This window comes from Eriocheir sinensis, unplaced genomic scaffold (genome assembly GCF_024679095.1).
Source record: "Eriocheir sinensis breed Jianghai 21 unplaced genomic scaffold, ASM2467909v1 Scaffold70, whole genome shotgun sequence".
In the NCBI taxonomy this organism is placed as follows: Eukaryota; Metazoa; Arthropoda; class Malacostraca; order Decapoda; family Varunidae; genus Eriocheir; species Eriocheir sinensis.
Genome location: NW_026112054.1, coordinates 322028 through 349515, shown reverse-complemented (window position 1 = coordinate 349515; position 27488 = coordinate 322028). Strand labels below are relative to the sequence as shown.

The window sequence follows — 27488 nt, the reverse complement described above, 5'->3', positions numbered from 1 at the left end:
TTAGCACGGAGTTTTTCAAGGAGACCTCCGTGCCACACCCTGTCAAAGGCACCCACTATGTCCAGGGCTACCACGACAGTGTCCAGGCCGTCGTCAAGGGCGTCCTGCCAGTTCTTGGTGAGGAGCATCAGCAGATCAGAGGTGGACCGGCCAGGTCTGAACCCATACTGTTGGTCCGAGAGGAGGTAGTTGTCCTTGAGGTGGCGACAGACTACGTCCCACGACCCTCTCGAACACTTTCCCCACCACAGACAGCAAGGAGATGGGCCGGTAGTTTTTGGGGTCAGACCTGGAGCTCCTCTTGTGGACGGGAACCACTCGAGCCTCTTTCCACGCCGATGGCCAGGTGTTTTCCCGGAGGCAGGCAGAGAAGACTGTGGTGAGAGGGGCAGCCAACTCGTGGGCACACTGCTTCAGCAGGTGCGGGCTGAGGTCATCGGGGCCGGTCGCCTTCTGGGTGTCCAGCCCTCGCAGCAGGCGCTCGACCAACACCTGTGTCACTTCCACTTTCGTGACAGTCTCCTCGCACTGCTGTTCCAGATGTGGCGGTGTCTGTCCGGGGTTATCCACCTTCATCTTCTCGGCGAAGAGACTGGCCAGCAGCTGGGCTTTATCCTTGCTGCTGGTGGCCACTGCTCCATTCTGTCTTGAGAGGGGAGGAATCGCGTCCTGGCGGCTGATCCCCTGCCTTTCCTTGACGAGGGACCACCAGGTCTTATTTCCTCACCCTGCTCCACACAGCTTGCGCATCATGTCTTCCTCCACTTCCTTATGGCCCACGTGCTGGTCACCACCATCCTCCTGCAGGCCGCACGGTGCAGGACCTTGTTGCGCCGAGTCGGGTTCCGCTTGTAGCGGAGCCACGCTGAATACTTAGCGTCAGCAGCAACACGGCAGCGGTAACCAAACCATGGTTGATCCGCTGGTCTGGTGGTAAACTCTCGGTGGGGCACATGTCGCCTCTGGAGGGCCAAGAGTCGGGAGGTGAGGGCTTGTGTCATGCCCTCCGCCCCGCCTTGCAGCACAGAAGGCCACGCCGTGTGGCTCAGGTCACGGCGTAAGGAGGTCCATTCAGCCTTATCCCACAACCAGATCGTGCGGGCGGTGGCCTCGTCCCGAGCCACCCCCACATCCACCAGGGTCAAGACAGCATGGTGGTCGGAGCTGCCCACGAGTCCCAGCTGGTGACAGCGTAGAATGTCCTCCTGGAGGTCGGAGATGACGGGGTCAAGCGTCCCGCCCAGCTCGTGAGTAGGGAAGGTTACGTGGTCCGTCAGGCCCTGCACCGCCAAGAGGGATTCGTAGGCGTTCTGTTCCAAGTGGTGGTTGAGGTCACCCACCAGTAGGACGTGCCTGCAGCTGTGCGCCACTAGCAGGTCGTCCAGGGACTCGGTGAGGTACCGGAGCGAGGCAGGCCCTTGTCGTGGCGGGCGGTACATAGCGCACAGCAGGAGGGCAGAGCGGTCAGCCAGCACAACCCGGAAGAACATTACCTCCATCTGGGGAGGCGTGTCCACGTCGAGGTGCTGGGCCTGTAGTCCTTCCTTGAAGCAGACAGCCACTCCGCCTCCTGCTCGCTCATGTCGGTCCCTCCTGGCCCAGTGAGTGTAGCCACGCATCTTGCCAAACGTGGGCTCCACTTCACTGTTCAGCCAGGTCTCCGTCACCACAACTATGTCGGCACTATGTCGCAGGGCACAGTTGTGGGTCAGGTCTCCGATGTTCGTTCGGAGACCACGTACATTGGCGGAGATGACCTTTAGTTGACGGCGGGGGGGTTGTGGCTGTACCATGATGGTGGGGGCAGCGGTCCGGCGTGGTGGTGTGTAGGAGGGCTCGTCTGGGGGTGTCGGGGGAGGGGGGGGTTCCACTGCCAGTCCGGGATGTGACTCCAGGCCCCCGGCTGTGGAAGAAGTGGGCGGGTCTGTGGTAGGGGCTGAGGCTGTGGTGGTGCTGATGGGAGGCTAGTGGCCGGAAGCCTTCCCTCCGCCAGGATTCGTCGGAGGAGACGTTCCTGTCTCAGGTCAGAGGCCCTTGTGTAGCAAGACACAGCAGTGTGTCCCCTACGGGTGCAGTACTCGCACGTCTTCCCTCTGGTTGATGGCTGCTGCGGGTTGACAGTCTGTCTCCGTGGCTGGCCGGCTTCCTCCTGGTTGTACGTGTGGTGACTGGCCTCGTACACTTCTTGAGTGTTTCCACTTTTCTTGTTTTTCTTTTTCTTTTTCTTCTTAATCCTTCCGGTAGTGGTGGGTGGCGTATCGGCTGTGGTGGGGGTTAGGCGGTTAGGGGTAGTTGTGGTGGCGGCGGTGGTGGCTGAGTTGTTAGTAGCGACGGCGGGGGTTTCAGTGGTTGTGGTGGTGGCGGCGGGGAGGATGTTAGGGGCAGTGGCGGCGGTGGTGGCTGAGTTGGTAGTAGTGATGGGGGGGGTTTCAGTGGTTGTGGTGGTGGCGGCGGCGGGGAAGATGTTAGGGGCAGTGGCGGTGTTGGTGGCTGTGTTGGCGGTGGCGGGGGGTGGGGGGGTGTTCAGGGCAGTGGCAGTGGTGGGGGTGGTGGCGGTAGTGGAGGTGGATGTGAAGGCGGCGGGGGTGGTGGTGGCTGAGCTGGCGGTGGTGAGGATGGTGGCTGAGCTGGCGGTGGTGGTGGTGGTGGTGGTGTTTGGCGGGGAGTTGGTGACAGAGGTGACGCCAGGAGGGGTAGTTGTGGAGGCGGGTGTGGGTGTAGGCTGGGGGTTGGTCACCGAGGTGCTGGAGGGAGCAGGGTCAGGTGGGGCGTGGGAGGGAGGGGTGGCGGGCCTGGTGGTGTATCGGAGCTTCCGCGGCTTCCCTGAGCTCCACCAATTCCGCCAATGCTCAGAGCCCTGACAGACCTCCTCCCAGTGTCCGTCGATGGTGTCCGAGAGAGCGCTGACAGCTTGCGTATGCGTGGCTATCTTTGCCTCGCGCTGCTTTGAGGCTGCAAGTCTGTCAGCGAGTCTGAGGGCTGAAGCAAACAGTTCCCTGTTTTCTATTATCAAGTCCCTGTCTTGTTGGAGGGACTTAAGAATGATATTAGTACGAGAGGCTTCCTCCGTGAGCTTCTCGATCAGAGAGATAAGCTCTCCTCTTTCCAGGCCCTCCCAGTAACTTTCCTCTTCACTCGTGCGGGCGGCGAGCTGTTCCTGTTCGTTCCGGAGTATCGAGGAGGGTGTGTCTGTCTTCTCACTGACGAATGTCACTGGGTCTGGTATGTCGGCCTGCACTCGCAGCTGCTCTGTGTTGGCGCACCTGTAGGTTGGAGTGTCTCCCAGACAAGTGATGTGACACAGATTAGGGCAGCCTTCCTCTTCACAGCCGGTGTTGGCGGTTTTTGAGGCTGCCTTACCGCAAACGGCACACCATTTCTGCGGAAGGTAACCTGGCAGGTCTCGCCTGGCGATGAGTGGGTGAGCGGAGGCAGGCATGAGGGAGTGAGTGGGTGGGGCAGAGAGGCAAGGAGAGTTGTGCAGTGTCGGGTGATGCAGGTGCAGTCAGGTCAGGAGAGGCCGGGGCAGGTTCGGCGCCGCGGTTTAATCTCCTCCGGAATGCGGTGCAGCTGCGGGGTGAATACCCTAGGGAAAACTCTTTTCCGGGTAGAGGTGCAGCCACGAGGGGAGGTCAAGGAGACTGGTCTCGTCACGGTGACTCCGCTGCCAGGCTACACCTTCTAACACTATTCACTGTCTTGCACTGAATCACTGCACCACTGACACATCGGACATTGCACTATCTAGAGTCACTAAACACTGCACATGGTGGTGGTGGTTTGTTGTGTAGGGGCGCAGCTATGAGGGGGTCAGGGAGATAGGTCTCGTCGGGATGACCCTGCTGCTGTCGTACACTTTGTTGCACTTCACACCGATCTCAGTGATCTTGCACTGTTCACTGTGTAGTTCACGGCTCCGTGGTGGTGATGTGATCTGGAGTGTAGTCGGTAGTGGAGAAACCAGAGGCCTCTCTCTCTCTCTCTCTCTCTCTCTCTCTCTCTCTCTCTCTCTCTCTCTCTCTCTCTCTCTCTCTCTCTCTCTCTCTCTCTCTCTCTCTCTCTCTCTCTCTCTCTCTCTCTCTCTCTCTCTCTCTCTCTCTCTCTCTCTCTCTCGTTAATGACATTGAGTGTGTGTGTGTGTGTGTGTGTGTGTGTGTGTGTGTGTGTGTGTGTGTGTTGCATTTACCTTCAATCCAACTTGGACAGAGTATAATTGTACAATTTTATGAGGTAAGCGAGGATAAAGGCTATTGAAGCAATGTAGATATTTAAAGGTTTAATACAATGAAAAAGAACATGTATACAAAACAATAAATGGAACATGACACATTTACATAGAACGACGGCTTGAGTGTTCGGGTGTGTTGAGCTCGCTGCTGTTCCTGTATTGGTTCCTGTGGTCGGGCTGCCGTAGCGATTGATGATCCATGATTTCTGTCAAACCAGACAGATTCAACCCCCCATAAGGGGTCGATGTAACTCCCTGCCAGGAAGATGTAGGCCACCGTGGTTGTGGTGTTCCTGGGTAATACGTCGTCATAGGGGGGTGTTGTGGTCGTACTGGCGGATGTGGCTGCTATACTGCTGCTGTGGTTAAGGCTGGACAGGTTGCTGTAGGGCGTTCCCTTCGAAGCATTGCAGGAGAAGCGTCATGGCATCCTTCATGAAAAGCCTCCACGATGTTTCACTCAGCCCTTTAGCCTCGATGCCCAACCAATGGCAAAAGGCTGCCCTGGAGTTGGCACTCAAGTTCAGGGCCGAGTCCAACGTTTGTGCCATGTCCGGGCTGGCGGACATTCTGGTGGCCACCTTGAGAAGGGCTTCGTCCAGACGCCTTGCAATACTCACTGACTGGAGCTGACGCATTCAGGAGCTGGTGGAAGCCGGGCTTGGGGGGGCGTTCAACACCAGCACTGCAGTCACTGTCGCTGTCCTCCTCAGGTGGTTCCTCCGTCGATATAATCCTTCCAAGTTGGCGACTTTCCGCTCTCACGCCGACGTGAGACTCGTCGTCGTCAGGGTTGATTTCTTCGTGTTGGGAGACAATATGAACTTCTAAGTCCTCTTCCTCGTCCGCATCCATCTCCTGGGCACCATCTAGGAGTGAACAATCTTCCACTTCCTCCTGAGGCTGCAGTTGATGTACCCTTTTCATTGTTGACAGTAGGTATACGAGTGGCAGAAGCCGTTGCGGTGGGCAGATGGAGGCAGGAGGTGTTGAGAGAGGCTGGTCACTGGTAGTCGGATGCTGGGGCGAATGCTGAACTTCGACTGGAGCGCCGTCCTTTTATTACGGTCGCTCCGCCCACAATGACCTGACTTCGTTTAGTCTCCTCCAGTCGTTGAGAGCGGTGGCGGTCCGCCCTCAGCCCAGACGCAGGCAGCAGCCAATAGGTCGGGGAGGAGGCGCCAACCATGCGGCCATTAGACCGCCACTTATAGATAGCCACCGTGTGGCGATTGGACGGCGTCCATTTGCCGTCCAGCCTACCACTGGTCGCCGCACAACTCGCTGTCTTGTGGGAGACCGGACGCCGACCACGGCCAATGACAGATACAAAGTGGACGGCGAACATCGGCGACCACCTACTACCCGACGGCAACCAGACGGCGTCCTCTCGCCATTCGGTCGCCGTTCACCAGTTAACCGCCATCTGTTGGCCACTGGTGGCAGTCCGCTTGCCGTCTAGACGCAGTCCATTCGGCCACCGGACGCCAACCTTTTTTTCACCTTACACCACAGCATATTAACAATACATTATCGAGATCAAGCGACAAGACATATCAGTGCGCATGTAATACTGAGCCATTGGCATCTCCCTCCTTCACACAGAGCATGTGTACACAGGGCTACCACTCGTTAACACAGGGAGAGGTGTTTCTAAATTCTTCGTCCGTGTATCTCAGAATGCATGGTGCTTAAAGCGTTCGAGAACTTTTTGTGGAGAATGTTCATCTCAGGAAGGAAAATTTAAGGGCAAACAAATATAAAACAAGGAAATAAAAAGCCCGCAAAACATCACCGAAGGGAACCAATTACCTCGCTCCAAGATACACGCGCAGACAGGCAAGGAAGGAGCAACCTCTTTATTTCTATGTACCACAACTCAGGAAGGAAAAGTTAAGGGCAAACAAATATAAAACAATGGAAAATGAAGACCGTAAAACCTCACCGAAGGAAACCAATTGCCTCGCTTCAAGATACTTCCCCAGACAGGTAAGGAAGGGCCAACCTGTCAATTTCTATGTAACCACACCGGAGGAAAGAAAAGTTAAGGGCAAACAAATAAAAAACAAGGGAAAATGAAGACCGGAAAGCCTCACCGAAGGGAACCAACCACCTCGCTTCAAAGATACACCCGCAGACAGGCAAAGAAGTAGCAGAATGTTTATTTCTGTGTACATCTGAGGAAGAAAAAGTTCAGGGCAAACAAATATAAAACAAGGAAAAAAAAAAAGCCTGCAAACCTACTGCTCCCAAGAATGTGATTGAGAGTTCCAAAAGGTTTCTCAGAAGGGGTTGAAGAGGTGTCTTGATACTCTCCTGTCAAAGAGTTCAAGTCATTCTAGACACTCGTGTATTGCTGCTGAGTCTGTGTGTGTGTGTGTGTGTGTGTGTGTGTGTGTGTGTGTGTGTCATCTATAGGTGTTGACCGCTGCACTTCTCATTATTAGTTCTTATGAGTGAAGTAATGAAAAATGACTCGAATTGTGTTATAACCATCAATTAATTATCTCTCAGAGTGTAAAGCCATCACAGTAAGTACCTTTCATGTAGTAATAATAATGTAATTTCTTGTGTAGTAGAGCGTGGACTCTCACAAACCTGCCGTGATAATGTCAGTAAGTGAGTAGTTTTTACCTCACTCGTACTAACATTCGCAGCGAGGAAAAAAAGCTTCAAAGGGATCCATAATTACCGCGGCATTCTCTTTGTAAACAAGGCCAATGTGTGCTGCTCGGCGGGGGTGGGACACAAAAACCTACAAGCGTATTAAAACAAAGAGCCACGAATTATATTATTGCATCACGCACCGCTCTGAATAGTGACAAAAAACTCTAAATACATACACGGTAAGTCTATCTTGTTGGCGGGAAAGAAAACCCTACTTCACAAAAACCTACATGCATATTATGAGAGCCAAGAATTTAGTATTGCATCACGCGCCGCTCTGAATAATGACAAACAGATCTAAATACATACACGGTAAGTCTATCTTGTTGGCGCCAGGCGGGAAACAAAAGCCTACACGCGTATTATGAAAAGAGACACGAATTATAGTATTGCATCACGCGCCGCTCTGAATAACGACAAAAAGATCTAAATACTACCGCGGCATCTCTTTATGAACAAGGCTAATATGTGCTACGTGGTGTGTGCTGGGAAACCAAACCCTTCAACCCTATTTAAAAAGAGACACGAATTGTAGTATTGCATCACGCGCCGCTCTGAATAACGACAAAAAGATCTAAATACTACCGCGGCATCTCTTTATGAACAAGGCTAATATGTGCTACGTGGTGTGTGCTGGGAAACCAAACCCTTCAACCCTATTTAAAAAGAGACACGAATTGTAGTACTGCACCACGCGACGCCCTGAATAATGACATTATTATTATTATTATTATTATTATTATTATTATTATTATTATTATTATTATTATTATTATTATTATTATTATTCCACACACCATTTATTCTTATTATTACCCTTTGTAGTGGTAGTAGTAGTAGTAGTAGTAGTAGTAGTTGTAGTAGTAGTAGTAGTAGTAGTTGTAGTAGTAGTAGTAGCAGCAGTAGTAGTAGTAGTAGTAGTAATAACAGTAATAGTAGTAATAGTTGTAGTAGTAGTAGTAGTGGTAGTAATAGTAGTAATAGTAGTTGTAGTAGTAGTAGTAGTAGTGGTATCATTACACACACACACACACACACACACACACACACACACACACACACACACACGCACGATAACTTGGCCCCCTTGCCTTCCCCGCCACTGACACTCACACCCTCTCCCCCAGGCGCCCTCACAACCCTGGTACCGCTGGACAGGGAGGAACAGGCGGAGTACGAGCTGTGGGTGCGGGTGAGCGACGGCCAGCTGTCCTCCGTCATCTCGGTCTTCATCACCGTGAGCGACGTCAACGACAACCCGCCCGAGTTCCTGGAGCCGCTCTACCGCGTCACCGTCCCCGCCCGCAGCAAGACCAAGAAACGGGAGGCGCTCTTCAGGGTAAGTGGCCCCCTGCTTGAAGGCTTACACGCTCTTTATCTCTCATCATAAACAGTCTCAAAGTGAATGTGGGGAAGTATTTAGAGCCCGCATTCTTATACTCTCTCTTCTCTCATCTCAAACAGTTTCTCACGCCATTTTGGGAGTTTGAAAGTAAACGTAGGGAAGTATTTAGGTAAGTGGCCCCCTGCTTGAAGGCTTACACGCTCTTCTCTTATCATAATAGAGTCTCACCTCCGACTTCAGGAGTTTGAAAGTGAATGTGGGGGCACCGTTGCCAGATTATCGTACTCAGAGCCTCGTATTTACCGGTCTCTGAGCCATAGCTTTTGCCAAAAAACACCAATATAATGAACCATTTTAACGATAACTATATATGAAGGCAGTTGCTGGGGTCGAGGAGGCAGTTTTGGGGTCGGAAAACGGCAAACATAGGAGGCTGAGTACGACAATCTGGCAAAAGTGAATATGGGGAAGTATTTTGGGTCCAGATTCTCACATGTTCTCTTTCTCTCGTTACAAACAGTCTCCTATGCCATCTTTGGGAGGTTGAAATTGAATGTGAAGTACGTCCAGAAGTATGGCCAGATTCTGAGTCTATATATCAATCACATAACAAAACAATCAGATCACAAGCTCCCAATCAACGTAGCTATACTTAACAAAACTCGAGACTCACAAAGCCACGAAGAACCTCTAGAAAAGACCACAGCCACAACACTATAGTCTGTTCACTTAAGTCCGACCCAAGCTGACAACATAAACCTAAGCGTGTTTGCAAGCTGAGTGCTGATTGGCCACTGCTATGGCTTCTAAGTTTTCTTTAACCTCTGTTTGTGTTTATCTCACGCAGCACTTTATGATAATCTGCACTGTGCTTACGAACACGCTTAGGTTTATGTTGTCAGCTTGGGTCAGACTTAAGTGAACAGACTATACCTGGCTGGCTACGAGGGCTCCGTTAGTTAAAGGTCCAAATTCCTAAACGTATCGGGCTCCCATTGCCACTATTTCCCAAGGCCACAGAGAAGATTAACCGGGTCTTCATGAGTGTTTTTGGAGGTCTGGTAGTTAAAGGTCCAAATTCCTAAACGCATCGGGCTCCCATTGCCACTATTTCCCAAGGCCACAGAGAAGATTAACCGGGTCTTCATGAGTGTTTTTGGAGGTCTGGTAGTTAAAGGTCCAAATTCCTAAACGCATCGGGCCACCATTACCACTATTTCCCAAGGACACAGAAAAGTATAGCCGGGTTTTCATGAGTGTTTTTGAAGGTCTTTGGTAGTTAAAGGTCCAAATCCACCTATCCACTCGACACAATCTTCCAAACAGCTATCCCCTATTCTTTGACAACACCCAGCTATCACCTTCTTCAACACTAAACATTCTCGGTCTATCCTTAACTCAAAATCTTAACTGGAAACTTAATATCTCATCTCTTACTAAATCAGCTTCCTCTAGGCTGGGCGTTCTGTACCGTCTCCGCCAGTTCTTCTCCCCCGCACAGTTGCTATCCATTTACAGGAGCCTTGTCCGCCCTCGTATGGAGTATGCATCTCATGTGTGTGTGTGGGGGGGGTCCCCTCACACAGCTCTCCTTGACAGAGTGGAGTCAAAGGCTCTTCGTCTCATCAGCTCCTCTTCATACTGATAGTCTTCTACCTCTCAAATTCCGCCGCCATGTTGCCTCTCTTTCTATCTTCTATCGATATTTTCATGCTGACTGCTCTTCTGAGCTTGCTAACTGCATGCCTCCCCCCCTACCGCGGCCCCGCTGCACACGACTTTCTACTTATGCTCATCCCTATACTGTCCAAACAACTTATGCAAGAGTCAACCAGCATCTTCACTCTTTCATCCCTCACGCTGGTAAACTCTGGAACAATCTTCCTTCATCTGTATTTCCTCCTGCCTACGACTTGAACTCTTTCAAGAGGAGGGTATCAGGACACCTCTCCTCCCGAAATTGACCTCTCTTTTTGGACACTCCATTGACCTCTATTCAGGAGCAGTGAGTAGCGGGCTTTTTTTTTTTTTTTTTTCTTTGCGCCCTTGAGCTGTCTCGTTAGCTGTAAAAAAAAAATCCTAAACGTATCGGGCTACCATTGCCACTATTTCCCAAGGCCACAGAGATTAACCGGGTTTTCATGAGTGAATTTCGAGGTTTCCGGTAGTTGAAGGTCCATATTCCTAAACGCATCGGGCTACCATTGCCACTATTTCCCAAGGCCACAGAAAAGATTAACCGGGTTTTCATGCAGCGTTGCCAAATTATCGTACTCACTGCATTGTAGTTTCGGGCCGATAACTGTGGCAAAGAGGAAAAAAAAGAGCATCAATAAATAACAGCTTTAACGCAAGCTTTAATTTTCTATCTTTGCAGGTACGAGAGTTTGAGGCTTAAAAATGATAAATACAATGTGGTGAATACGATAATCTGGCAACGCTGTTTCCATGAGTGTTTCTCCCGTTCAAGGCACAGAAGGCGTGTCAAGCCATCACCGCCAGCACCAAAACAGTCCACGAATAACCCAGCGTCGGTGTTCTCAGACGCTTCCGCCTCTCACATCAATTATTTCCAAGGGCCGAAAGGGAGATTAATCGCTATCCAATGAGTGTTTGTGTGGACTCACGGCACAAAAGATTGATCAACCTACCAGAGGGGTTATGAAACTACCTCTGCAAATTCCCCAAACACCTACGAAAGCTTTATCAAATCCGTGGACTTGGGCGCCGAAATGTTTAAGAATATGGCCCCTGGCAGCTTCTACGAGAGGCTTTTCAGACAGGAAATGTGAAGCGCCCACACGTATAAGAATACTAAAGAAACATATCCGGGCTCGAGGGAACGGAGGAAGCACAAAAGAGGTTATCAAAGTCGAGGCACGGGAGGCCCACTCTTGAAGCTCTCCTCGCTGGCCTGATGTGTCTGTGGGGTGACTAGATTGCCTGTAGCGCTGCGCCTCAACCCAGGTACTCACTCCGCCCTACACAGCCTCGAGGGACCTGCCTGGCTTGGTCGGCTTGGACAGAGAGAGAGAGAGAGAGAGAGAGAGAGAGAGAGAGAGAGAGAGAGAGAGAGAGAGAGAGAGAGAGAGAGAGAGAGAGAGAGAGAGAGAGAGAGACACACACAGACAGAAATACACACACACACACACACACACACACACACACACACACACACCAAAGAGAGAGAGAGAGAGAGAGAACTACTGCCACCATGCCTCACGAGCTCATATTCCTCTTTCGATGTTTCAGAAAAGAGAATGTATTACAGAGGGTGAATTATTAATGGCGAATGCTGGAAGGGTTGAATGGAAAGTGCAGCGTGGCCCAGAGTGTGTTAGACGGGAACTGTTAGTAGATTTTACATGAAGCGTTCCTACCACCTCCTCCAACCCCCTCCAACACACACCCCGCCCTCCCCCTCATACCACACCACTCTCCGATTGCAACACTGAATGAGAATATCCGCTTAAATGAAGGTTTGGGATTTCGCATATACGATCTTTTTTTTATAGTGAAGGAAGCAGCTCAAGGGCGAAAAAAATATATAATAACAAATCCCGCTAAGCACTGCCACTGAATGAAATAAGACTATCGGTTTAAATGTTGGTTTGGGATTTCGCATATAGGATTTTTTTTTATATAGTGAAGGAAGCAGGGCGAAAAATATATATAATGACAAATCCCGCTAAGCACTGCCACTGAATGAGAATATCCTTTTAAATGTTGGTTTGGGATTTCGCATATAGGATTTTTTTTTATATAGTAAAGGAAGCAGCTCAAGGGCGAAAAATATATGAAAATAAAAAAATCCCTCCAATCTCTGCGTTTATAAAAGTAAAGAATGGTCAAAAGAGAGGTCAAAAGAGAGGTTAAAATGGAGGTTATGTTACATGCTTGCTTTTGTTTTAGTTCATGTCTTTTTTTTCCAATATCTGAATCATGAGTGTTTGTCGAGGTGTCCGGGAGTTAAAGGTTCATATCCTTAAACCTATCGGGCTCCCATTGCAACTATTTCCCAAGACCACAGAGAAGATAAGCCTGGCACCTGTTTGGGAGAGGATAGGGAGAGATGTCTGGACCCTTTTTTACAGTTACAGAAGCAGCACAAAGGAAAAAAAATTGTGGAAAAAAAGCCCGCTAATCACCGCCTTTATGAAAGAGTGCATCGGTGAGTGGACAAAAGAGAGGTCAATATCGGGCGGAGAGATGTCTTGATACTCTCGCAAGCGTTCATAAATTCACAGAGTGTCAAGAAAAAAAAATAATTGAGGAAAAAAAAGCCCGCTAATTACCGCCCTTATGAAAGAGTGCATCATCGTTTTTGTCATATAAGCAACGATAACACAGGAAAATATAGGTTCGTGTGGCTACAGAATCCATGAGTGTGTTAGCTACATCATCGGTTTAATTATATAAGTAATGATAACACGGGAAAATATAGGGTCGTGTGGCTACAGAATCCATGAGTGTGTTGGCTACATCATCGGTTTAATTATATAAGTAATGATAACACGGGAAAATATAGGTTCGTGTGGCTACAGAATCCATGAGTGTGTTAGCTACATCATCGGTTTAATTATATAAGTAATGATAACACGGGAAAATATAGGTTCGTGTGACCACAGAATCCATGAATAAAGAAGACAAAAAAGATGAATATAAAAACCTAAAAAATAAACAGAAACGTCTAACCTAACCAAACCCCAGACAGAGTGCGTAGTACATCGGAGAGTCAGTCATCTTGTGGAGCATTTGAGTATAATAATAAATCCAAGTTGGCGTGTTGCTACAAAATCCATGAGTGTGTTAATTATCTAGCAGCACTTCACATCGGGGAGGAAAAAGACAAGAACTCCCACTCCAACCACAGGCACAGTGCAGTGTAGGTCCATTGAGAGAGTCACCTTGTGGGGCATTTGGCTAGATTTAGCTCCGCTATCTCGGTACTCAAGAACGGCTCGCGGGGACACTTACACCGCCAAGGCGTGAACCGTTGGGCTTGAAGTGGCGGACGAGATGGACTTATTACAGCAGGAGAGGTAGCGTGCAGGCTGAGGGAGGAGGAGATAGTAAGGTGAAGGAAGGAAGGAAGGAAGGGAAGGCCAAGGAACTACGAGTCGCGAGGTGGGGCAAGTAAAGGGAGGGAAAGGAAGGGAAGGGAAAGATGGGGAGGGGAGAGGAGATATGAAGGGAATGGTGAAGGAAGGAAGGAAGGGAAGGGAGACGAAGGGGGAAGTAAAGGAGGGAAGATGGAAGGGAAGAGTGGAAGTAAGATGGAAGGGAAAGGAGAAGGGAAGTGAGGTGAGAAGGAGGAAGGACGTGAGAAGGGAGGGAAGATGAGAGGAAGGAGGAAGTAGAAGGAGGGAAGGGAAGGGAAGGGAGGAGTGAAGAGGAAATATGATAAAAGGAAATAATAAGGAAATAAATGGAAAAAAAGTTAGTTATGCCGTCAAGTGGATCAATGGGGAGGGTTGTGCCGAGGCTGTTCTGAAGTCACGGCGATAATCATGTTTTTTTTTATTCTATTTATTTATTTATTTTTTCACCATGAGTGTTCTGTTACAACCTTAAGTCAGTGCTGTGTTATGATCACATTCCTTTCTTAACACAAATTGCTAAACTCTATATAGTTAGCCTTCCTCTCGCCATGCATAACACTAACAATAAATAACATAATAATAATAATAATAATAATAATAATAATAATAATAATAATAATAATAATAATAATAATAATAATAATAATAATAATAATAATAATAATAATAGTAATAATAATAATAATAGGTCGAATAAATCTTCACTCCACGCTTACTCATAACCCAATAATAATAATAATAATAATAATAATAATAATAATAATAATAATAATAATAATAATAATAATAATAATAATGATAATAATAATAATAATAATAATAATAATAATAATAATAATAATAATAATAATAATAATAATAATAATAATAATAATAATTGTCTATGCTGTTTGAGAGCACACCGTTATTAACAAAAATGCTAATAACACCTATAATAACAATAATAATAATAATAATAATAATAATAATAATAATAATAATAATAATAATAATAATAATAATAATAATAATAATAATAATAATAATAATAATGATGATGATGATGATGATGGTGATGATGTCTATTTTAAGATAAGTGTGTGTGTGTGTGTGTGTGTGTGTGTGTGTGTGTGTGTTTCCTCCAGACACGGTCACGGTAATGGCCGCCGCTGTTCACATCAAAGTCTTGTCTTAATGAAGTGTCGTTGTCTGCCGCTGACACACAAAGGCCCTTCATCTTTAGGCTTAAGGAAAGGTTCATTCATCCTTACCTCTTGACTAAGTAAACTATAAGCTACGACTTGATGAGAGAACTAAGATTACATTTAAGTACATGCACACACTAGCGGGAGTGTAGAACGTCAGCTTTTGTATCAGGAAGATATTTGAAACGAACTAGATAAAGTGGAACCTTTCAAAACAGTGAGTAGAGTTGCCTTTTCCAAGTGCTGTGTGGTGGGGGCATTGCTCGGGGTGTAAGTGGTGAGGGCATTGCTCGGGGTGTAAGTCTTGAGCATAACACTTGTTGGCCACACTGTCCATGTCCGTAACTGGCTGAGGTGTGGAACTGTTCCTGATGACATGTCCTTAACCTCCGCGCCTGGTGCTGTGCCGCACTGCTTCCCCTACCACACCACACCTTGGTCAGACCACCTCCGTTAGCTTGTCCGCCTTCTGTAAATACACCTTTGCTTTCCTGTCCTCGGCGCTGTGAATGTGGTGGTGATGGTGGTGTGGGTGGTGGTGCCGTGGTGCAGCCCGAGCCAGAGGACGCGTGGGGGGACTGGGTCACTTTCTCGCCCTCGCAGATCACCGCCCACGACGACGCCTTGTTCAGGGTAAGGAGGGCACGCGCGACACGGGAACCTGTGAGATGGTTTCCGTGTGCACGCTCAGCATGGGAGGCATCGCTACCTTTGTGCTACTCACGTACTTGACTGTAAAAAGACATTGATTGACGTATTTGCAAGTCCGTTATAACTAGCCGCTGCAGCGTGGCGAGGTGGGGGTGTCTCCCAGCCACGCTCCTCCACGCTGCACGCACCGCATTGCAAGTGTAAAGTCTGCAGTGACGTGATTGGCACAGGTACACAGTTTTTAGTGGCTTCGTATTTCACCAATAGCTTGAGTACTTCACCGATTGGTTCATTTTACGTTTCGTCAGTATTTTCAGTTGCCATGTCTGACTAGCCTGGCCCAGCGACCGTACTGACAACAGCCTCAAAGCGACGAGGCGGGTTTTGATCTGTCGTGGTGGCGGAGCGTCTCAGAGCATCTCAACGCGAGTGTTTCCCCCGGCCAGTGACCTAAAATAAAGTACCGCCCAGCTGTCAACATAACCCAGGGGTGTAGAAACCCATTCATAGGAGCCTCAAGAGTGTTCAAGCCCGCGCCGCACAGGGACCACCACACAGCTTCCTCGCGCCACATCGGACATCTGAGTGTCTCGTGGCCAGGTATGAACAGCTAGCACACAAGGCTCCACGCGTCCCTTTACCGCATTGTCGGCCCCGAAGACTGTGGCGTGGTATCCTTAGCCTCCGAGGAAACACGCAATGCTGAGACACGTTCATGCTTCCCTAATGCATATAGTAAAGAGGGACACGTAATGTATCTGCGTTCCTATTTATATCAGTGCAGGACTCACGAGCTGGAAGTCAACTTGTCCTGACGGTCGCCTCTTTGTCGTGTTCCGAGTCTTCGTTGTCCAGCGAAATTTATTGTTACTAAATATTGACGTTGTTGTGGCCAGTGAGTGCCCTGTTTTCTGCTGGACTTTCTGTAACTGCAACGTTTGTTATTAGATATACATGTGAAAGGTGATACAATCCTAATAATTAGCTCACCAGCGCCACTGCAGCCAAGCTTTTCTCGTTAATGGAAGCGGTAAAGGCTGAATAATCGTTCTCAATCGTAAACGGTTAGTCTGCGGTTGTTCAACGACCATGTATAACGACGGGCTGATAAATCTGACAAGGAAGAAAAAGAAGAAGAAGAAGAAGAAGATGAGAAAAAAGGTCTGCGGGTGTTCATCAACGTGTATACCGCCTTACTAACCTGTCACAGCCACCTTTAGTACTGATAATGGTTGTATAGACGAGTGGCGGCGCTGTTTACTAATAATGGTTGTATAGACGAGTGGCGGCGCTGTTTACTAATAATGGTTACGTAGACGAGTGGCGGCGCTGTTTACTAATAATGGTTACGTAGACGAGTGGCGGCGCTGTTTACTAATAATGGTTACGTAGACGAGTGGCGGCGCTGTTTACTAATAATGGTTACGTAGACGAGTGGCGGCGCTGTTTACTAATAATGGTTACGTAGACGAGTGGCGGCGCTGTTTACTAATAATGGTTACGTAGACGAGTGGCGGCGCTGTTTACTAATAATGGTTGTATAGACGAGTGGCGGCGCTGTTTACTAATAATGGTTGTATAGACGAGTGGCGGCGCTGTTTACTAATAATGGTTACGTAGACGAGTGGCGGCGCTGTTTACTAATAATGGTTACGTAGACGAGTGGCGGGGCTGTTTACTAATAATGGTTACGTAGACGAGTGGCGGCGCTGTTTACTAATAATGGTTGTATAGACGAGTGGCGGCGCTGTTTACTAATAATGGTTACGTAGACGAGTGGCGGCGCTGTTTACTAATAATGGTTACGTAGACGAGTGGCGGCGCTGTTTACTAATAATGGTTACGTAGACGAGTGGCGGCGCTGTTTACTAATAATGGTTACGTAGACGAGTGGCGGCGCTGTTTACTAATAATGGTTACGTAGACGAGTGGCAGCGCTGTTTACTAATAATGGTTACGCAGACGAGTGGCGGCGCTGTTTACTAATAATGGTTACGTAGACGAGTGGCGGCGCTGTTTACTAATAATGGTTACGTAGACGAGTGGCGGCGCTGTTTACTAATAATGGTTACGTAGACGAGTGGCGGCGCTGTTTACTAATAATGGTTACGTAGACGAGTGGCGGCGCTGTTTATTAATAATGGTTACGTAGACGAGTGGCGGCGCTGTTTACTAATAATGGTTGTATAGACGAGTGGCGGCGCTGTTTACTAATAATGGTTACGTAGACGAGTGGCGGCGCTGTTTATTAATAATGGTTACGTAGACGAGTGGCGGCGCTGTTTACTAATAATGGTTACGTAGACGAGTGGCGGCGCTGTTTATTAATAATGGTTACGTAGACGAGTGGCGGCGCTGTTTACTAATAATGGTTACGTAGACGAGTGGCGGCGCTGTTCACCCCGCGGGGCGCACCACACCGGCGGCGGCAGAGGACCCGTGTCAGTGTCATCGTCGGCATGGTTCGGTTCCCTGTGGTGTCACGTCGGCGCATGCAGGCGGTGCACGCGTCGAGTTGTAAGTGTGTCTAGATGTACTTTTGTTTTACTTTTATGATTTGGTTCCGCGTCTCCGTCACTGGCTGTGTCCAGAGGGCATGTTGAACCCCCTTGTGACTGTTTTGTTTCATAGCAGGACACGGAGCAGGTGTTCTCTGGGACGGACGCCTCCTGATGTCCTAGAAGATGTTCCCCTGACAGCTTGTGCTGCACGCATTGTGTTATAATATTTATGTTCTGTTCTGTGTTAGCCCGGGAACACGAGCCACGGGGCAGGACACACACACGCCCCCTGAGGCCGTCTGTGCATGTGCGGGGCGTTGTCGTGGCTCAGTGTTCCGTTCATCCTTCTGTTCCGTGTAGTCTTGGGGAGCATGGTGACAGTATCTTGTTGTTCGTACTGCAGTAGACGTAATGACTTCGTTTTCTGGAATGTGTATGTTAGCATTAACTCAATAACATCACTAACATGTTTATCTGTAAGTCGTTTCAAACTCCACTCATTAAACCTCTCTCTGGGAAAGGAGACTTAAAATTTATGATCACATATAAAACCTATTTACTTCTTAAAATACTTGGGGGTTTGATCCTATATCTGCATGTTTTTGACGTCCATACAAAGCCGTGAGATACATTCCTTTAGGGGAGGTTGACTTAAATGATCACCAACACTCGAGCAACGTTCCCCTATAACACATCGGTTGTCCCAAGGTAGTGCAAGCAGACGGAGCATTGCCTTCACGGGCCTTGTAGCCACGTGGACCTCCCTGCTCGGTGCCGCCTCTCAGTACCTTCCCCTATTCCCCTGAAGGTGTTCGCCAGAGATGCGGACGTGGGCATGAACGGTGACCTGGACTACAGCATCAGGACCGGCAAGGGCAAGAAGGGCCGCTTCAAGATCCACCCGAAGACTGGCCAAGTGTACAGCAACAAGGCCTTTTCCCCGAGCAAGACCTTCGATTTGATGGTGAGTGCTGACATGCCTTTTTTTACAGCTAAAGAAACAGCTCAAGGGCAACAGAAAAAGGTATAAAAAAGCCCGCTAATCGCTGTTCCTACAGAGACAAAAGTGATGAGCGGCCAAAAGAGGAGAGGTGTCTTGATACGCTCCTCTTGAAAGAATTCAAGTCAGAGGCAGGAGGAAATATAGACGAAGGAAGGCTGTTCCAGAGTTTACCAGTGTAAGGGATGAAAGAATAAAGAAGCTGGTTAACTCTTGCATAAGGGATTTGGGCAGTAGAATATTCGTGTAAAAATTGATCCCATGATAAGGTTGCTTCCCCTTACCTTAGCTATGATAACAGTAATTGGCTGAGACAAGTTAAATCCCCCTAGAAAACAGTATACCCCAAACTGTTCCCCATATTCCCGAACATTTCGGGGCTCAGGTCGGTGTTTTGAGAAGTTTCCGCCGCTCACACCAACCATTTCCAAAGGCCGAAGAGAAGGTTCATCGGGTTGTAATGAGTGTGTTTAGTTCCATAGTACAGATGATGGGTCAGACTACCACCAGGCTCATAAAACTACCCCTGGAAATGACCAAAACTCCTGCGAAAGCCTTGTCAAATACATGTGTCAGGTCGCCGGAATATGTAAGAATATGGCCCTCCCTGAGTTACACACCCACATTTGATAAGGATTTTGTAGAGGTTGTTGCTGGTATTCCCACGGGTAGTTTTATGAGCCTAGTGATAGTTTGACAAGGCTTCTGCACCATGAACCAAAAGCCAACTCATTAGAACCCAATTAATCTCCTTTTCGGCTCTTGGAAATACTTGTGAGAACTGAAATCGTGTGAGAATACTGACGTGAATATGTTTGTCTCACTCACACACCTTCCCTTCCTCCTATTCCTCCCCTTCAGAGCCTGGAAATACTTGTTGTGAGAGATAGAATCGCCCGGGAATATCTGACGTGAATCTGTTTGTCTCACTCACACACCTCCCCTTCCTCTTCCCCGTCAGATCCTGGAAACACTTGTGAGAGATTGCATCGCCTGAAAATACGGATGGAATTTGTTTATTTCTTCCCCGTCAGATCCTGGAAATATTGGTTGTGAGATCTGAAATCGCCTCAGAATACGGACCTGAATTTCCTTGCCTCCCTCACACGCCTCCTCTTCCTCCTCCTCCTCCTCCCCGTCAGAGCCTGGAAATACTTGTGAGATCTGAAATCGTGTGAGAGTATACGGACGAGAACTCCCCTGCCTCCCTAACACCTCCCCCTCCCCTTCCTCTTCCCCCTTAGAGCCTGGAAACACTTGTGAGAGATTGTATCGCCTGAAAATACGGATGGAATTTGTTTATTTCTTCCCCGTCAGATCCTGGAAATACTTGTGTGAGAGCTGAAATCGTGTGAGAGTATACGGACGAGAACTTGCTTGCCTCCCTAACACCTCCCCCTCCTCTTCATCTTCCCCCTTAGAGCCTGGAAATACTTGTGAGAGATTGCATCGCCTGAAAATACGGGTGGAATTTTGTTTATTTCTTCCCCGTCTGAGCCTGGAAATACTTGTTGTTAAAGTTGAAATCGTGTGAGAGTGCTGACGACAACTTGCTTGGCTCCCTAACACCTCCTCTTCCTCCTCCTCCTCAGATCCAGGTGAAGGACAACGGGGCGCCGCAGCTGACGGCCACCACGCGGGTCCTCGTGCGTGTGATGGACGTGCCCGAGGAGTCTCCCAACCCGCCGGTCCTGCAGCCGCCGCCCCCCGCCCACGTGATGGAGACGGACGCGCCGGGCCACCTGGTGTCCTTCATCAACGCTCAGGACCCGGATAACGACACCTTGTGGTACTACATCACAGGTGAGGGACATATAGGGTCGCATTCTTAACCCGGTAGCAGCGACGGGCCAAATTTGTGCCATGATATAAACCCCCAAAACAGACGATACATAATCTGATCACAAATGCATTGATATATATTATGAAATGGTTTGTGTGAGGGGTGATTTTTTCTCATTTTTCTCGCTTGGAAGGACCATTAAGAAACATGATCCCCGCTGCTACCGGGTTAAACATTTCGGAGCCCAAGCCTATCTACTTGACAAGACTTTCGTAGGAGTTGTGGGCATTTCCAGGGGTAGTGTTATGACCCTGGTGTTATGTTGACCCTTCTGTAACTTGATCTTAAAAAAACGCTCATTAGAACCCGACTGATCTCCTTTTTGGCCCTTGGAAATTGTTGATGTGAGAACCGAAAGCGTCAAACAATACCGGTCGGAGGCCCTTGATGACTTTTCTGCATTCCTATTTATACGGAGATGTGCACCGCCGCCACTCGCAGCTATTGCCTGTGCTCCCAACTGTACCTTTAGTCACCGCTTTTCCTCGTCTTGGTAGCCGGTGACGTGACGAGTACAGGAACAGTGACCAGACTAACTGTTTACACTGGTCACAGAATGGCTGACTTTTTTTTGTTTTTTTGTTAGATCAGTATTTTTTTAAAGGGAAATACCTTAGAAGAGTGACATTTAGTTCTAGGTTATGATTTTCTCACTTTGTTTCCTTTGATAACGTGTTTTCTCTAATGGCCTGAATAACTTTTTTTTTTCGCCTTTTTTTTTTTTTTTTTTCGCTACAGAATGGCGACCTTAAGTTTTGGGTTGTATGAGTGATTTGAGGGAAAGACAATACCTACTAAATAAGAGTTACCTAATCACGTTTATTTCAAGGATGTGATTTGCTCGCTTCATTTCCTCAGCTAAAGTGTTTTCTACCGGTCAGAGTAACTTCTTTTCACGCTACAGACTGGCTACCTCAGTCAAGTTTTGGGTGTATCGGTGACTGGGGGGAAATTTTTACCTAGGACATGTCTCGCTCGCTTTCTTTTCTTTGCTAACGTATTTTTCTACCGGTCAGAGTAACCGTTTTTCACGCTACGAAATGGCTACCTCAGTCAAGTTTTGGGTGTGTCAGTAAGTGGGGAAATTTTTACCTAGAACATGTCTCGCTCGCTTTGTTTTCTTTGCTAACGTATTTTTCTACCGGTCAGAGTAACCGTTTTTCACGCTACAGAATGGCTACCTCAGTCAAGTTTTGGGTGTGTCAGTAAGTGGGGAAAAAGTATACCTAGGACACGTCTCGCTCGCTTTGTTTTCTTTGCTAACGTATTTTTCTACAGGCCAGAGTAACCGTTTTTCACGCTACGGAATGGCTACCTCAGTCAAGTTTTGGGTGTATCAGTAACTGGGGGAAATAATACCTAGGACATGTCTCGCTCGCTTCTTTGCTAACGTATTTTTCTAGCGGTCAGAGTAACCGTTTTTCACGCTACAGAATGGAGAACTCAGTCAAGTTTTGGAGTGAATCAGTAATTTTGGGGAAGAATAATACGTAGGATATGTTTCTCTGGCTTTGTTTTCTTTGTTAACGTGTTTTCTACCGATCAGAGTAACTGTTTTTTACGCTACAGGATGGCGAACTCAGTCAAGTTTTGGGATGAATCCGTAATTTTTGAGGAAGAATTATACCTAGGATGTGTTTCGCTCGCTTACTTTCCTTTGCTAACGTAATTTTCTAGCTGTCAGAGTAACTGTTTTTTCACGCTACAGAATGGCGAACTCAAGTTTTGGATTGAATCATTAATTTGGGGGAAGAATAACACCAGGGATATGTTTTGCTCGCTTCATTTCCTTTGCTAACGTGTTTTCTACTGGTCAGAATATCCGTTCATACGCAACAGAATGGCTAACTCATCTTTGGGGGTTGAATCAGTAAATTGGGAGAGGAAAATAATGCCTTAGAGTTAGTAACGTATATCTCTATGGTGATCTGTTTTGTTTGCTTCGTTTCCTTCGATTACGGTTGTGTCCCGTCTCCTGGGATCTGTTCCCTTCTCCTATAATTCCTTCCCCTTCTGTCTCTCCGGCATATGACCACAGATGTTGCGCCGACTAAACGAAACTTTCCAACTTTTCCTTCGATTACACGTTTTTCTACCGGTCAACATAACTTTTTGCCTTACAGAATGACGAACTAAGTCAGGTTTTGGGGCGAATCAGTAATTTGGGATAAGTTTTGCTCGCTTCATTTCCTTTTTCTTGTGGGCAGAGTAACTTTTTTTTTACGCTACAGAATCAGTAATTTGGGATAAGTTTTGCTCGCTTCATTTCCTTTTTCTCGTGGGCAGAGTAACTTTTTTTTTACGCTACAGAATCAGTAATTTGGGATAAGTTTTGCTCGCTTCATTTCCTTTTTCTCGTGGGCAGAGTAACTTTTTTTTTACGCTACAGAATCAGTAATTTGGGGAAAAACAATACCCAGGATATATTTTGCTCGCCTCATTTCCTTTGCTAACGTATCTTTCTCGTGGGCAGATTAACCTTTTTTTTACGATTCAGAATGGCGAACTCAATCAAGTTTTGGGAATATCAGAACTGGGGGAAAATAATAGCTAGGATATGTGTCGCTCGCCTCATTTCCTTTGCTAACGTATCTTTCCCGTGGGCAGAGTAAGATTTTTTTACGCTACAGAATGGCGAACTCAGTCAAGTTTTGGGACTATCAGAACTGGGGGGAAAATAATAGCTAGGATATGTGTTGCTCGCTTCATTTCCTTTGCTGACGTATCTTTTTCGTGGGCAGATTAACTTTTTTTTCTTTACGCTACAGAATGGCGAACTCAGTCGAGTTTTGGGAATATCAGAACTGGGGGGAAAGTAATACCTAGGATCTGTTCTGCTCGCTTCATTTCCTTTGCTAACGTATCTTTCTCGTAGGCAGATTAACTTTTTTTTCTTTTTACGCTACAGAATGGCGAACTCAGTCAAGTTTTGAGTATATCAGAACTGGGGGGAAAATAATACCTAGGATATATTTTGCTCGCCCCATTTTCTTTGTTAATGTATCTTTCTCATGGTCAGAGGGTGACGAGAGCGGCCGGTTCAGCATGGCCGTGGACTCTGGCCTGGTGAGCCTGGCGCGCCGCCTGGACCACGAGGAGCAGCACCACTACGCCCTCACCGTCACGGCCACAGACGGCGTCCACACCGCCGCCACCAAGGTGAGAGTGCGAGAGAGAGAGAGAGAGAGAGAGAGAGAGAGAGAGAGAGAGAGAGAGAGAGAGAGAGAGAGGAGTGAGTGAGGACGAGGAGTGAGAGAGAGAGAGAGAGAGAGAGAGAGAGAGAGAGAGAGAGAGAGAGAGAGAGAGAGAGAGAGAGAGAGAGAGAGAGAGAGAGAGGTGGTGAGAGAGAGAGAGAGAGAGAGAGAGAGAGAGAGAGAGAGAGAGAGAGAGAGAGAGAGAGAGAGAGTGTGTGTGAGTGAGTGAGTGAGTGAGTGAGTGAGTGAGAGAGAGAGAGGGTGTTTATTTAATTATGTGAGCATCATTTTTGTTTATATAATTCTCTCTCTCTCTCTCTCTCAATAAGATACTCGCTAACTGTTAACTCTTGCCCCACCGTGTTGTATTCCATTGTTCCAGCGTCGGTATTTACGGCACAGAGCACACAAACAACGTGACTCACTCCCGCCCGTAAACTTTTATTTTTATGCCGTCAAAATTATAGTCTCATGATGTCATCGGCCGGCGAGCTGAATGCGGTGGGGCCTCTCTCTCCCTCTCTCTCTGTTTCCCCCGGCGCTGTAAAACACTGAATTTAAAGTACAATATTTTTCATGGCAGCTAATATTGTTTGTAAATTGTTAAAGCACTTTGTGACATATGCAGATTCGGGGGCGACGGTTGCTCTTTTGTTTTTCGAAAGCGACACAAAGGCAAAATGCACTGCCCAGCCTGCGGTGAACTGCGATTAACGACGAAGTGTTGCGTTTTTGCCTTAAAGACTAACTCTCCCTCCAAACTGAGTTGTGATGTATAGGGGCTTGTACCCTAACCAGCATGCCTCCAAGGTTGGCATTATCAGACGCTTCCGCTTCTCACATCAGCAATTTCCAAAGGCCAAAAGGGAGAGTAGTCGGGTTCTAATGAGTGTTCTTTTAAGCTCAATTAAGGTACAGAGGAAGGGTCAGACTACCACCAGCCACCGTGCGTCCAAGGTTGGTGTTCTCAGTCGCTTCCGCTTCTCACATCAGCATTTCCAAAGGCCAAAAGGGAGAGTAATCGGGTTCTAATGAATGTTCTTTTAGGTTCATGTTACAGAGGAAGGGTCAGACTACCACCAGGGTCACAAAACTACCCCTGGATATGCTCAAAACTCCCTTGTCAAATATGTGAGCTTTGGTGCCATAATATTTAAGAGATCAGTTGTGTTCTAATAAGTGTTTTTAGGTTCATGATACAAAGGAAGGACCAAACTATCACCAGGGTCATTCCGCTTCGATCCTGTGGCGGTGTTTTAGCTCGAAGGTCTTGTGATACTTTACCTTTATGACCCGCGAATATGTCCTCCAAGTCACGGGCTGGCGCGGTGTTCTCCCCACGGAGCGATATGTCTCGATGGTGAGTAGTGTGTTTACCCTAAGTCTATATACACCTAGTCAAGTCATACGCAGGTTTGTGGGAGGAGACACGGCCGAGGCGTGGTTTATGCGTGACACTGCTTAGAGCCAAACTACTAAAGGTTTCAGGGGCCGTGTTCGCAAATAAACTTTAACAAAGCGTCGGACAAGGATGTTATTTTGGCAGTGGATGTTTGAGACCCCGACCTAATGGGCAAAATTATGATTTCGTGTCACATGTGGTTAATGAAGCACTTATAAGAGTAAATTTAGGGTAAACTTGGCTAAAAGTTAAAGGAACTGTGAGCGAGGCTAGCCCCGCCAACGACAAAGGTGTTGTTGGGTAGTTGGGTGGGGATGATTGTGTGAGGAAGGAAAGGTTGGGTATGGGGGAGGTTGGTGAACCAACAAGGGATGAAACCAGAAACTACTGCTCGCTTACATACATGCAGCATGTACTACCAAGAGTCACATTTTCCATGCAACGGATAAGTAATTTCCTTCGAGTAAAACTTTCTCCCCAACTGATAGTCCATATATGGAACATCCATATTTACAGTAGATTAAATATTGCTACGGTGTGTGTGTGTGTGTGTGTGTGTGTGTGTGTGTGTGAAGCAGTAAGACATAATTACTGGTTGGATGGATGATTACTCATACGTCAGAGCTAAACGTCACATCGACGTCACGAGAAGATGAGCGGGGCGGGGCTAGACTCGCTCACAGTTCCTTTAACTTTTAGCCAAGTTTACCCTAAATTTACTCTTATAAGTGCTTCATTATCCACATGTGACACCAAATCATATTTTTGCCCATTAGGTCGGGGTCTCAAACATCCACTGCCAATATAACATCCTTGTCTGACGCTTTGTTAAAGTTTTATTTGCGAAAAACAGGAGAACACGGCCCCTGAAACCGTTAGTAGAGAATGTAGAAACAGGGATTTAGAGAAAACTAAGAAAGGCGGACTAATTTAAATCAATCACTTCATCATGCCCTCCCTCACACCCCACACCGCCGTTTGTAGGCAATGGAATTACAGTCACGCAATAGCACAATAAAAAGACATATTTTTTCGTCAGTGGCTTGCCTGAACGCGCTGTGAAAGGAGGCGAGAATGTACATCCAGAGTGCACATACGGCCCCAACTTTAGTCACCCCTGAACTGACGTTTTTTTTTTTTTTTTTTAGCTCCAAGTGACGTCATCCCGCTGCTCCGCCCCAAAACCGCCTCCTGCGCGTACCGGTCGCAGTTTTGAAGCAGAGTGACTTGACTTGGTATATATAGACTTAGTGTTTACTGATGAGCGGAGGGGAGCGCGGGCCGGGCCGTTGCATCGTAAAGCGGACTAATACCGCTTTGCTGCCTCACGCTACTGGCGGCGGTATTCTCAGACGCTTCAGCCTCACATCAGTCACTGCCAAAGGCCGAAAGGGAATTTCATCTGGCTCCAATGAGTGTTTTTAGGGTCATGGTGCAGAGGAAGGGTCAAACTACCACCAGGGACATAAAACTACGGAGGGAAATGCTCACAACTCCTACGAAAGCCTTGTCAAATGTATGTGCTTAGGCGCCGAAATTTCTAAGTATATATGGCCAAGGGTTCATGTACTCAGACGCTTTCGCCTTCACCTCACTCATTTCCAAACGCCGAAAAGGAGATTTATATTGTTCGAATGAGTGCTTTTTTAGGCTCATTTCATTATACAGAGGAAGGGCTCAAACTACCACCAGGGACATAAAACTACGGAGGGAAATGCTCACAACTCCAACGAAAGCCTTGTCAATTTTGTGTGCTTAGGCGTCGAAATTTTTAAGTATAGGGCCCAGGGTCGATGTACTCAGAAGCTTCCGCCTTCACATCAGTCATTTTCCAAGGCCGAAAAGGAGATTTATATTGTTCTAATGAGTTTCTTTTTAGGCTCATGGTGCAGAGGAAGGGTTAACCCGTCCGCTGCGACTGGCACGGAATTGGACTTCACTGGTTGCCTGGTAACATACACTCCCAGGTCTTTCTCTGCCTCTGTGGTGGATAGTGGAGTGTTTCCCATGTGGTATTGGTGTGCTGGATATCCTCTCCCAATGTGCAGGACTTTACATTTTTCTTCATTGAATTGTAGCAGCGACTTTTTGTTCCATTCCTGTAGCTTGGTGAGGTCTTCTGGTAGGTTAACCGCAGTCAAAGGGTTAAACTCCCACCGGTTCATAAAAGTATCCTTTCAAATGCTCAAACTACCACCAGGTTCATAAAAGTACCCCTGGAAATGCCCGCAGCTCCTCCGAAAACCTTGCCTGATACATGTGCTGGGTCGCCGGAATGTTTAAGAGTAAGGCCTCAGTGATGTTCGTGACTGAAAGCGTCGCCAACCTTGAGTGATATCGAAAAAGTGACTTATTGATCCGTAGGTTTCTT

General features: G+C 47.5%; 1 protein-coding gene across 1 annotated transcript in view; it reads left to right on the top strand.

Moving 5' to 3' along the window:
- Positions 1-27488, top strand: part of LOC126993972 (protocadherin Fat 1-like) — a gene marked incomplete at its 5' end in the record, with an annotated part of 65237 nt that overhangs the window by 22795 nt on the left and 14954 nt on the right. Inside the window, 5 exons of the mRNA XM_050853193.1 lie at positions 8023-8234; positions 15079-15159; positions 18487-18642; positions 20271-20481; positions 23541-23680. Coding sequence (XP_050709150.1) covers positions 8023-8234; positions 15079-15159; positions 18487-18642; positions 20271-20481; positions 23541-23680 — 800 coding nt within the window. The remainder of the gene's footprint in view (positions 1-8022; positions 8235-15078; positions 15160-18486; positions 18643-20270; positions 20482-23540; positions 23681-27488) is intronic.